Consider the following 10,882-nt stretch of genomic DNA (forward strand, 5'->3'; position numbering starts at 1 on the left):
AAACCACAGAATGATATTTAAGATCTTGTAAAATAATTGAAGGATCTATCCGGCTTTTAACAAAACAGGTAAGACTTTATTGATCCCAAAGGGGAATTGATGGAGAAATAGTGGAGATCACCTCATTGAGCCAGCTCTTGAAACAGGGCAGGATGACAGGTTTCCAGCCTTTGATTGCTGCTATTTGAGTTTTTTTTTCCCTCTTATCTCCACACCGCACACCACGGCTTTAAGCGGATAATATTGCATTTTATGGATTCAACTGTTTAACCGAGCAAGGAGGAGACTGATCAGAGAGGCTACCGATGAGCCTGCTGGCAGCTTTGAAAGAGTGAAAGAGCTACAGGCTTTTATGGCCAAGACTGGTTGAAGTGTGCAGTATCCCCACAATATCCCAAGCACAGGACAAACTGACAAATGCAAAACTGAAGTATAATTGGACGCCCTGACGTGTGCCAGTTGCTGTCAATGAGAAACATTCCCGTAAGATGATGCTTCCCGCTTCCCAACAGAGGTGGTGACCCTTGGGTGATCTGTACTGCATGGTGCTGTTTTGAGTTTGTGCTAAATGCAATTCTTTGCAAACACGTGTAGTCGCATGTTTGCAGGATCACTTACATATTTTGCTGCTGTTCTTGTTTCAGCCGTGGCTGCTTTTATGCCCTCCTGCTATACAGGCCGGAGTTGGAGTTGGGATTCTTGGGCTACTGTGGTCACATGCACATTTCAGCCAGTCTTCCCAAGTTGCCATTGGCCTCTCTGATCAACCTCTTTGCTTGGTCATCCAATGTGGAGGGATGGACTGATCTAAGCAGCATCTTGATAGTCCTATAACCCCTCCATCCTTGCATTTAATTCACCACTTCTCCCAATTCAGGGCTGCGGGAGAGCTGGAGCCTTTCCCAGGAAGCAATGGGAACAAGGCAGGGACGCCAGTCCATCACAGGGCACGCACACACTGCAGGTTGAACTGCAGGTTAAATCACACTCGAAGGACAGCCCCACTTAGAATTGTATTGCATCATTTCACAATGAGATTTTTTTGCTAGTTGAATGATTATTATCTTCCAAAGAGCTCGGCAAAATGTCTTCAATATTTATTCTTTGCAGACAAGCAACAAAACACTGTACAGAACTTCTTATGGAAATCTTCTTAAAGAGTGCAACAGTCCATCTGTCTAATTTCAATAACTGCTCAAGTCCAACATAGTGTCTCAGTGAACCAGAGCCTAATTGAGGCAGGACACACCCTGGACAGGATGGCAGTCCATCACAGCACACGCACACACTAGAGCCAATTTTCCCAGAACCCACCAGTATCTCTATGGAATATGGGAGGAAACTCTTGCAAACATGAGGAGACCATACAAGCTCCAGACAGATGACACCCCACAGGTCCAGAATTGAACCCAGGACCCCAGCACTGCGAGGCAGCAGTGTCAACCCCTGTGCCACTGTGCTGTCCTGTTACTCTCCTCCACTTCTCAATAATCGTTTTGACCACTCAACATTTAACGCCTTTGACATGTTTTTGTATCTATCCTCAACGTTGTCGTTCTACCACCTGCCCGGGAGTTCTTTGAAAGCTCCCTGGCGCTCCCCAGTGGATCTCCAGAGGATCTCCATTTTTCACAGCCACATGAAGTTTAAAATAAGGGTTTGGCACGGAGGAGACAAAAAAGCTCGCAAATGTCTTGTTGGTCCATTAGTTCAAATGTTTTTGTATTTAAAAAAAGAGTCAATACTGTGGTGCTGTAATATAAAATATATTACAAATTGTAAATGACTGCACAGCATTCGCTATGTTTAAATGGTTATTGAATCAATTTAAATACAATTGCATTACACTCGATAAAAATGCTTATTGATTATCAGACCATAATGACACAAACCAATTTTTTTGAATTTGTTATATGGTGATAAGCAACTTTGAATTGCATATTGATTTTATCATCTTACATTGTTAAAACTGTTTTATTACATACAGGATGCTTTAATTTCCGATACATCCAAATTCTATAGCAAACCAAAAATAGTTAGGTCTAAGGATTGGCTGTGTTGTATTCGGAAATTGTATGCCCATCATTTCAACTTCTCTGGGGGGTAGGTTTAAGGTGGCACTGGAGTATAATTATTGTGCTGGTTTCCTTAAAAAATTAAAGTTTTAATTGACAAATCTCACAGAGATTTGTGAATGAGATCAGATTGGTGATCCGGGTTTTATTTCTAATTAAAACACTTTATTTTAAACCTTTTCTTTCCCTCCGATGTCACAGCTAGACCTGCACAAAATCATTAGCAAATTATTTAGATGATCTTTTGCTGGAAGAGGGTGAGACAGGCACTTCAGAAACTTCAGAATGGTCACGACACCCTACGTCGATTAGCCTGTGCTTTCTGCGAAACAACCCGGGAGAGAGATTTTCCCAGCGAAGATGACAAAAAAAAAATCAATTTTTTAGTGAATCATGGGAACAACATGACCAGACGCATCTAGTCAATTCTCCCATTTCGGATCCTTTTCTTTCTTCCTTAATAAACCCAATCCAGTTATAATCTAATAATCCTTGCATGCAAGTCCTGTTTTATTGTGCTCAGTATGGAAATAAGTGTTATTAGAATAATGTTGCAAGCTGAAGAGGTGAGCTGACATCTGCTTGGGGCCCTGCTGGCTCGGCATCATTAACACAAGGAGATGTAACATTCGTAAGTCAGGGTAGCCAGTGGACAGATGTTGTGTAACTCTACCAGGTTATCTAAGGCTAAGCAAGAACTGTGCAATACTATATATTAACAAGTACAGCTGAATATAGTAACTTCTGAACGTAACGGAATTAAAGCAGAGGTGATGATCTTGCTGATAATATGGCTTAAACTGAAATACTTCCTGCTTGAGAGGGGTGTTTGTTTTTTAAAAAAAGGTATTCCAGCTGGTGAGGCTTTTTCTTCGGGTGTGTCTTCAGGTGTCTTCAGTGCATAGTATGGGTGAGCAGTGCTGATGAATATTCTTCGTGTTGGTCCCCCGCTATTTCTGGGTATCTTGCACAGAACGTAACGGGGTCCTTCTGAACTGAAACAGTAAACAAATACAGAAATATCTTTGGTTAAAAAGGGTTAAGCTTTATTTCCTCTGGTCTACATGAAGACAGGAGTGCCCTGCTGTGGCTTGTATTCTGAGACTGTCCAGAATCACCCAGAAAACAAATTGAAGGTGAATTCTCCAGCAACCAGAGGCCTGGCCTTTCTGCACAGGGGGATTCACTGCTGCATGAATAGGCTCTGTTTGGCTTGGGCCAGGGAGCTGCCTGAGAGATCATGTTCAAATCCTGGCAGAGATGAGCCTCCCATGACATGGCTTCACTGTTACACAGATTCAGAGAGCATTTTTTAAAATGTGGCATAAGGTAACCTAGACAGATTCCTATCGGTCATGTAACATGGCTCATTCAGCAACTGTTCCCCAAGTGAAATCATTCTTCCTGAACTAGAAGGTTTGGAATTTCCCTGCGACAGGAGACACATTCTTCTGAGTTAGAGGAGTGGTTCCCTATGTGTCTTTCAGCTTTTGATGCAGTCACATTCTCAATCACAGGCAGATCGATATTCTATTTTCTGTGTGAAGCAGATGATTAAATCTGTTTTCAGCTTTTAAAAAGCTGAATAGGATTTGTAATAGGTATCAGCCATGTACCCATCTCTGAGTCTGAGAACTCCCTTCATTCGGCTGTGCTACATGGAATAACCAGTTGAGCTTCTGCAGAAGCAGTGGTATCTCTGTGGGAGTGTTAATTACTGTGCCATTTCTCCCTGTCTCAGATCATCAGGAATTGATTATATTACGAGCTGCTTAGACAGATACAGCCGTCCCCCAGGACACTGCTGTAGTTGAATGCATCTTTGCCTGAAGAGGCGTCGTGTGGCCTGGGGCTTGTAGGAGCCCGGGACATTGTGATCAAATCACAGCGGGGGAAGAGCTGTGCAACACTGCCAGTTTCTGGAGAATCTGATATTGTGCAAGGGTGCCACCTGTTGACATGATGCGGAACTGCAGGATGTCAAAAGCACGGTGCTCTAGTGCATCGTTTTACATTAGCCATATGCGATACACATTTTACATAACTGGACTGTTATTCTGTTTAGCTTTTCGTAGCAAAACAAGAATTAGGAATTTAACCTTGATTTGTACTACATTCTCAAAGGGCTTCTTTATATTCACAGCATCTGTGACTATTATCCTTTTACTTGTATCAGGTCCCCTCTTAGTCTTCAGGGCTAAAGAGAATCAGTTTCTTCAGCCGGTCAGTGGTGGACAATCCCTTAAGCCCCAGAATATAGTTGCTTTTCTCTGAATGAAGTCCAGAGCAGCAATATCTTTTCTATTACTTGGTTATTGTTCACAATATTCCAAGTAATATTATGCTTTATACAAATTTAATATAAATTCTATGCTTTTAACTAAATATCCTAGCATTTTGCTTGCCTTTTTAAATGCTTCTTTGTGTAGAAGATGTAAATAATGTGTCAATATTAACAACTAAGTCTTCTCAGTCAGCATTCCCCATTTAATATTAACAGTTTACCAACCGGCATGCGATACCTTGCACTTGTCTATGTTAACCATCACCAGCCTGGTGTCAGTCCAGTAAACTTTCTGAATTTCATCGGCCGCTTCTACAGTATTTGCTACCCCTCCCGATGCGTTGTCATCTGCAAACTCAGCGTTTCCCTGAAGGCAACACCACAGTTCTTGTAGCAATACCTGTTCCTGTGCACAGCGCGAGAGTCCTGTTCCCAGACTAAAACAGGTGGGATAGGGCCAGGCAGATCAGGAGCACGGAGCAGGCTGGAGGGATCCCAGGTGCCTGAAAGTCATCAGCACATGAGATCCAATCGGTTATTAGCTTTGTGTTTGTTTGTTTTCCTCCTGCAAGCAGAATACATTGAATGAAAAACATGGCTGCCGAGTCTGTATGGGTACCATGGAAATATGGTGTGGGCTGCTCCTGACGTTCAGGGCAGTGATCCATACAGAAGGTAGGTACCAGAGACCAGTGGCCCGTCGGGCCAGAGCTCATTCTGGATCCTGGAGAGTTGAGCGGACTCAGAGCATGAGAACCCCAGGCCATTGCAGGGGTCACCCCCAGTGATGCTGGTCCCCAACTCATATAGCTAAAAGAGCTGCCAGATACAGTTCCTCCCTCAAGAAACTGAAACCCACAGCTTGTCAGCTATGAGCCCGTAGCTCACCCATGATTCTTTGTTCTCCCCCCATATGGTATATAATAATAATAACATCACTTTATTAACCCTTTACAATTTCTTGCATTAGGAATTTGTCTTTTTGCATACCCCAGCTTGCTCTCCATGATACACACAGACAGGGAGAGAAGCTTGGGGTCAGGGCACAAGGTCAGCCATTGTAAGGCACCCCTGGGGTGAAGGTCCTTGCTCAGGGGCCCAACGGAGTAGGATTCCTCTGCCAGCTGCAGGATTTGAACCAGCAACCTTCCAGCCACAGCTGCAGATCCTGAGCCAGAGCCACCACTCCTTGTATATACTTTAGATATAAAGTGGAGTCTTGGGATGAACATGTACAGTATTGTGATCCTTAAAGATCACAATGAAAGCTATTCTTGTCCCTTCTCTGTGACTCTTGCTGTGTATACAGCATAGTGTAAGCATTATTACTAGCATTATTTTAATTTGTAAACCAAAACATAACTAGATTATAAACAAAATGTGTCCTAAAAAGCCAGTAGTTTTGAAAGTTTGGATTTGCATCTTTTTAAAAATGTTGTTTTGCTTGTGTAATGTAATTACATGTCTAATTACGTTTCCAGGGTGTAGTGGGAGAGACCGCTGCAGGTACTGTGGAAGGGATATCCTGTCACAGTGCTCGGGCCGGGTAAGACTGCCGGCGTCTCTCTTCTCTTCCACTCCGGGCTACTCCCATGTCTGCACTGCGTGGTGTCCAATCCAGGACCTCAGAGTTCCACTTTCCAGATTTTATTTGCTACCTTTTAGCAGTATCAGAGTGTCTTGCTGTCTTGCTGGACAGTAATTTAGATTTGAAAAACTTGAAAAAAATGATTAAACAGCCCAACATTTGTTTGCAGATCGCAACTCTGGAACCTCCTTTAGAACCTGTTTCAGGTTTCCACTCTTGTCTCTTGTCTGTGTTGCTAAATATTTACCTATATCATCTGTAAAGTTCCCATTTCAGTGAACTTTGGCTTTAAGTTATGTTTTTGCAATCGTATGCGCTGGATGCTGTTATGTCAGAATCAATTTTAAAATAATGTGCTTATGGTCAGCCTTCTTTTCTGAAAAGGTACCCTCATTCATTGATACGACAGATAAGGAAAATAGAGGAAACAGCTGAGGACAAAATCGATAAACGTGAGATTACAAAAAGGCAGCACTCACCGTGTTAAGTACAGCAAACAGGTCATAGCTGACATCACCTGAAAAACAACAGAGAATTGCTTTCTTCATTTTCTTCAAATGTTAAATTAACAACAAGGAGCGACGGTGAGTTGAAAGAGCACAACGGGAACCTGCAGCAGTCCAGCTCGTGGGATTAGTAATCAAACTGAGTCACATAAAGAAGAGTAATTTGCGAAAAGCCTTACTGTCATAGTCATATTCGTACACGGTGCTGGTTTCTTCTGTAGAATTCTCTTCTCCCCCTGTAGAGATAGGAAGTGATAGTTTTTAAGCCTAGTTGTCATGTATGGACATCTGGGGCTCCTGATTTGCACATAATATTTAAAATCAATAACATGGAACCACTGTGCACTCAGAGAGGAGAAAGGACCTGCATCAGTCTAGAAAATAATCAGACTAAATGAAATAAGAGTAATTTGCCAAAGCCTTACTCTCATAGTAATCACTGTAATCATATTCGTACTCTAGTGTTGCAGGCATGGGGCTGGTTTCTTCTGTAGAACGCCCTTCTCCCCCTATAGAGACAGCAAGTGATCGTTTTAAGTCCTGTCCATCTCTTAGATTTTCCAGGGAATTCCTGCACTAATGAGGTAGATTCCAAGCAGGAATTCTGCCTCTCTGAAGTCCCATTTCCTCGACGCCCAGGAGCTCAGTCACAAACACTTCCAGGCACCCTGATTTTCCTGAGACTGTCCCTGTTTTACTCCCAGGAATACTCCCCTGAATACTTTCGATAGGGAGGTTTTGTGCCTCTCTGTTCTTGTCTCCTCAGTTTTTGTGAATCCCCTGGACATGAGCAAGTGTCCCTCTTAAAATTTTGGGGGCTTGTCATAGACTCAGTTAGGGGCCCCAGCCCCTCCCCAGAGTATCACTCTCAGCGGTACCCCCCTCCGGGGGAGCGGGAATTCAGAGTCTCCGATCCCAATCATTCATTATATTAAGATCATGGAAAATAGAGAAAACAACTGGAAACCAAATCAATAAATGCACAGTGAAAACAGAAAGACTATAGCCTGTTTGTCATGTATGGAAATCTGGGGCTCCTGATTTGCACATAATATTTAAAATCAATAACATGGAACCAGTGTGCACTCAGAGAGGAGAAAGGACCTGCATCAGTCTAGAAAATAATCAAAGTCAAATAAGAGTAATTTGCCAAAGCCTTACTCTCATAGTAATCACTGTAATCATATTCGTACTCTAGTGTTGCAGGCATGGGGCTGGTTTCTTCTGTAGAACGCCCTTCTCCCCCTTTAGAGACAGGAAGCGATCGTTTTGAAGTCCTGTCCATCTCTTAGATATTCTGGGGAATTCCTGGACTAATGAGGTAGATTCCAAGCAGGAATTCTGCCTCTCTGAAGTCCCATTTCCTTGGGGGGAGTTGTCACAGACTCAGTTAGGGGCCCCAGCCCCTCCCCAGAGTATTGCTCTCAGGGGTACCCCCCTCCAGGGGGAGCCAGAATTCAGAGTCGCAGATCCAGGCTTGATGCAGTTGTGAGACCTATCAACAAAGCTGAGCCTGGTCAAACATGGGCTAAAGTGGTGAAACTGGACCACTAGGTGGAACTCTTCTTTCTGAATAAGACAATGTACAGCACACTGATAAAGAAGTCTGGTTACCATTCATCCAACTTCTATGCGCTTTATCCAGTTTAGGGTGATAAGGGGGCTGGAACCTATCCCAGCAAGCAACAGGTGCAAGCCAAGATACACTTTGGACAGGACTCCAGTCCATCACACACAGGCACACCAGGGCCAATTTTCCCAGAAGCCATCTAACCCACCGGCATATCTTTGGACTGTGGAAGGAAACTGGAGCACCTGGAGCAAATCCATGCAAACATGGGAAGAACGTGCAAACTCCACACAGATAGTACCCTAGGTCTGGAAGTGATCCCAGGGCCACAGCCCTGCGAGGCAGAAATATTGAACACTGTGCTGCATCACGTCTGGTAACGTAGTGGTTTTATTTTCCATCAGAAGCAAAGCTGAAGTCTGAGAGCAGGATGTTTGGTCTGGTGACTTAGTGGTTTTATTTTCCATCAGAAGCGAAACTGAAGTCTGAGAGCAGGATGTTTGGTGGTCAAATTTCAAAACAGGCCACACACAGTAGTACATTCCGGTAGTACAATCTTTCATGTCCTTCTCTAGACTGTTTTTTCTAAAACAGTAGGATTATTTCTTATTTTTGAAAAGCCAGTGAACCTGGGAAAGATCAGTTAGCCATCACACCAAGAAAATATGGTACACAGGGGTGCTGAAAACCAAACTGCCTGACTGTGCTGGGTTTGTGCCTGCTCTGCTTTTGTGCTTGGTCTTGTGTCTCGATTCATGTGTGCAATGAAAACAGTTATTGGGAGGAAAGGAAGTGTTACCAATCGTTGCTTAAAAAAAATAAAACATTTGAAAAAACACAAAAAAGGGGAACTGGGGGCTCATGATCCAATTCGCGGTCAGGGGGGCGATTTTATTGTTTCATCAGAATTGAAACAAAAGTCTGACAGCAGGGTGTATGGTGTCTCAGGGTTGGTGACCTGATAATTCTGTTTTGTCGTAAGAATTGAAACTGAAATCCCACAGCACAATGTGATTAATAAAGATTATGAGTCAGTTTTCTTCACAGGGTGTATCATGATCAAATCTTAAAGTAGATCGTACAGCCTTGTCTTTTTCACATTCTCCTTCCTTATTTAGGTTCAACTTATTTCCCCTGGGGCTTTTGTGGTTAAACAAACGAAGGCAAACGGTATAGCAAGAACGAATGGTCTCTGAGGTCTGAGAGAGAGTCTGATCAAGTTCTGTAATCCTGAGTCCAGGGAGGAGTGGTTGAAAGTTGGGCCCCCACTTTGACCACAGTGCTTCATTCAGATTGCTTTGGTAAAGTACCCTACCATATACATTTAGGATTTAAAAATAATCTAAAGATTCTGGCTATTTAAAAAAAATAATAGCCAGTTAACTTGGAAAAGATGAATTGGTCCTCCTCAATCATGAACACCATATTCCACAATGCTGTTCCAGACCAAGCAGCCCGATCCCGAGGTGCTTGTGCCTGCTCTGTTTTGTGCCTGGTGTTTTGTCCTGCGCCTATCTCTGTCGAGAAGCCGCTCGCTTTCATAAGCTCTACGCTGATAGGAGACCTCTGCCCTGGATCTGTGTCAACGAGCAGCACACATCCGGGAAGGCCTCTCCTCTATCGGCAACCTCCTACGAGTGGGTCGTCACCCGACCCGTCTCATTTGTCTGCATAAAAGCGATCGCCCTGAGGTTATGAATTTCCTGCAGGCACGCCCGACAACATCGGCAGCCAAGAGTTCCATCCTGGAATCCCCCTGGCTGATGGTCTCGGGGATGTTGCGCTTGGTAAGGAGCTGAGACCAGCATAATCTTTGAGGAAGCAAAACTGCAGTCTTGGCACCACTGTAGAGCAATCACAAGGAGCATCAAGCGCTGTGGTCACAGCCTTTAGATAGTCTTCGAAACTGCACTCATGCCTGCTTTCATGTAGTGAGAAAGTGACAATTTTCTATAAAGAAGCAGAGAAGATACACTGTTTTCTGCTTACAGAACGGATGTCTCAGGAAGAACCTTAAGCTCTTTAATTTTGCCATCCTTTGCACGACTGGACAGAAATATCCTAATTCACATTTCTTTGTGAGCAAATGTCCACCGTTTCCTCTTTTTAAAAAACAAACGGACAACAAGTAACATTCATCTTTGATCTTGAGATGAAAGCAAAGGCTATTTTTTTCAAAGAGTAGCTTTTCTTGAAACAGTTTGTCACTGGAAATACTGAAGGCTGTGGAAGCACAAAGAAAAAAAGTAGTCTGAATAAGAAAGCACCTCCATTCTTTTTGTGGTTGGAGACATGGGAGACGTTAGTTTATTCTGGGCTTGTGAGAACAAAAAAATTGCGCTGGGTCAAAATGAAATAGCTTTTAAAAATCCGCCTTCTTAAAGGTGACCCACATAGCGTGCTACCTTTTAATAGGACTTTGATCACCAGTAACAATTAAGTTATTATAAAATTAAGAGTTCAGTTATATAAGCTAATTTATTAAGTTAAAAGTGTATGAAAAATTATTATTATTATTATTATTATTATTATTATTATTGTGCAGCACTTACCCCAGCACAGGGGCAGTAGCAGCAGCAGTAGCAGTGATAATCCATGAGTCTGCTTGTTCATGTTTCCAGAGGGAGTCTGAAACAATGTGTGTCTCTGCCAAGCTCTGGCTGGGCCAGCGAGTGTATAGGCAGGAGAGGGGGTGGACTGGGGGGGGGGGTGTGGCTTCAGTCTGACTTGACTTTTTTTTAACTGTGCTTTGCCAGTAAGAGACCGACCTACCAGAACCACAGGTGAAGCTCGGCCCATCTTGAGATTGAGCTACTGCGGAACAGGAGGTGTGACGCCCCTACTGCATGTCCTGCAGTC

General features: G+C 43.3%; 1 protein-coding gene across 3 annotated transcripts; it reads right to left on the reverse strand.

The window, feature by feature from the left end:
• Positions 1-1,078: 1,078 nt before the first annotated feature.
• Positions 1,079-10,710, reverse strand: LOC148639908 (uncharacterized). Of its 3 annotated transcripts, none has more exons than XR_015930709.1 (7): positions 10,576-10,701; positions 7,615-7,698; positions 6,879-6,962; positions 6,633-6,689; positions 6,427-6,464; positions 4,760-4,924; positions 1,079-3,070 (listed from the first exon to the last, which is right to left on the reverse strand). XR_015930709.1 is itself a non-coding variant. In XM_088621536.1 (7 exons), the coding sequence occupies exons 1-6, from the start codon at positions 10,634-10,636 to the stop codon at positions 4,797-4,799; spliced, it is 390 nt and encodes a 129-aa protein (XP_088477662.1). In that variant the 5' UTR covers positions 10,637-10,696; the 3' UTR covers positions 1,079-3,070; positions 4,760-4,796. The 3 variants fall into 3 exon arrangements, 1 of the variants encoding a protein (XP_088477662.1); XM_088621536.1 differs by having other exon boundaries at positions 4,760-4,862; positions 10,576-10,696; XR_015930710.1 differs by lacking the exons at positions 6,879-6,962; positions 7,615-7,698 and having other exon boundaries at positions 4,760-4,862; positions 10,576-10,710.
• Positions 10,711-10,882: the final 172 nt, after the last annotated feature.

The sequence above is a fragment of the Lepisosteus platostomus genome, chromosome 26, assembly GCF_059453375.1.
Source record: "Lepisosteus platostomus isolate fLepPlt1 chromosome 26, fLepPlt1.hap1, whole genome shotgun sequence".
Classification (NCBI taxonomy): domain Eukaryota; kingdom Metazoa; phylum Chordata; class Actinopteri; order Semionotiformes; family Lepisosteidae; genus Lepisosteus; species Lepisosteus platostomus.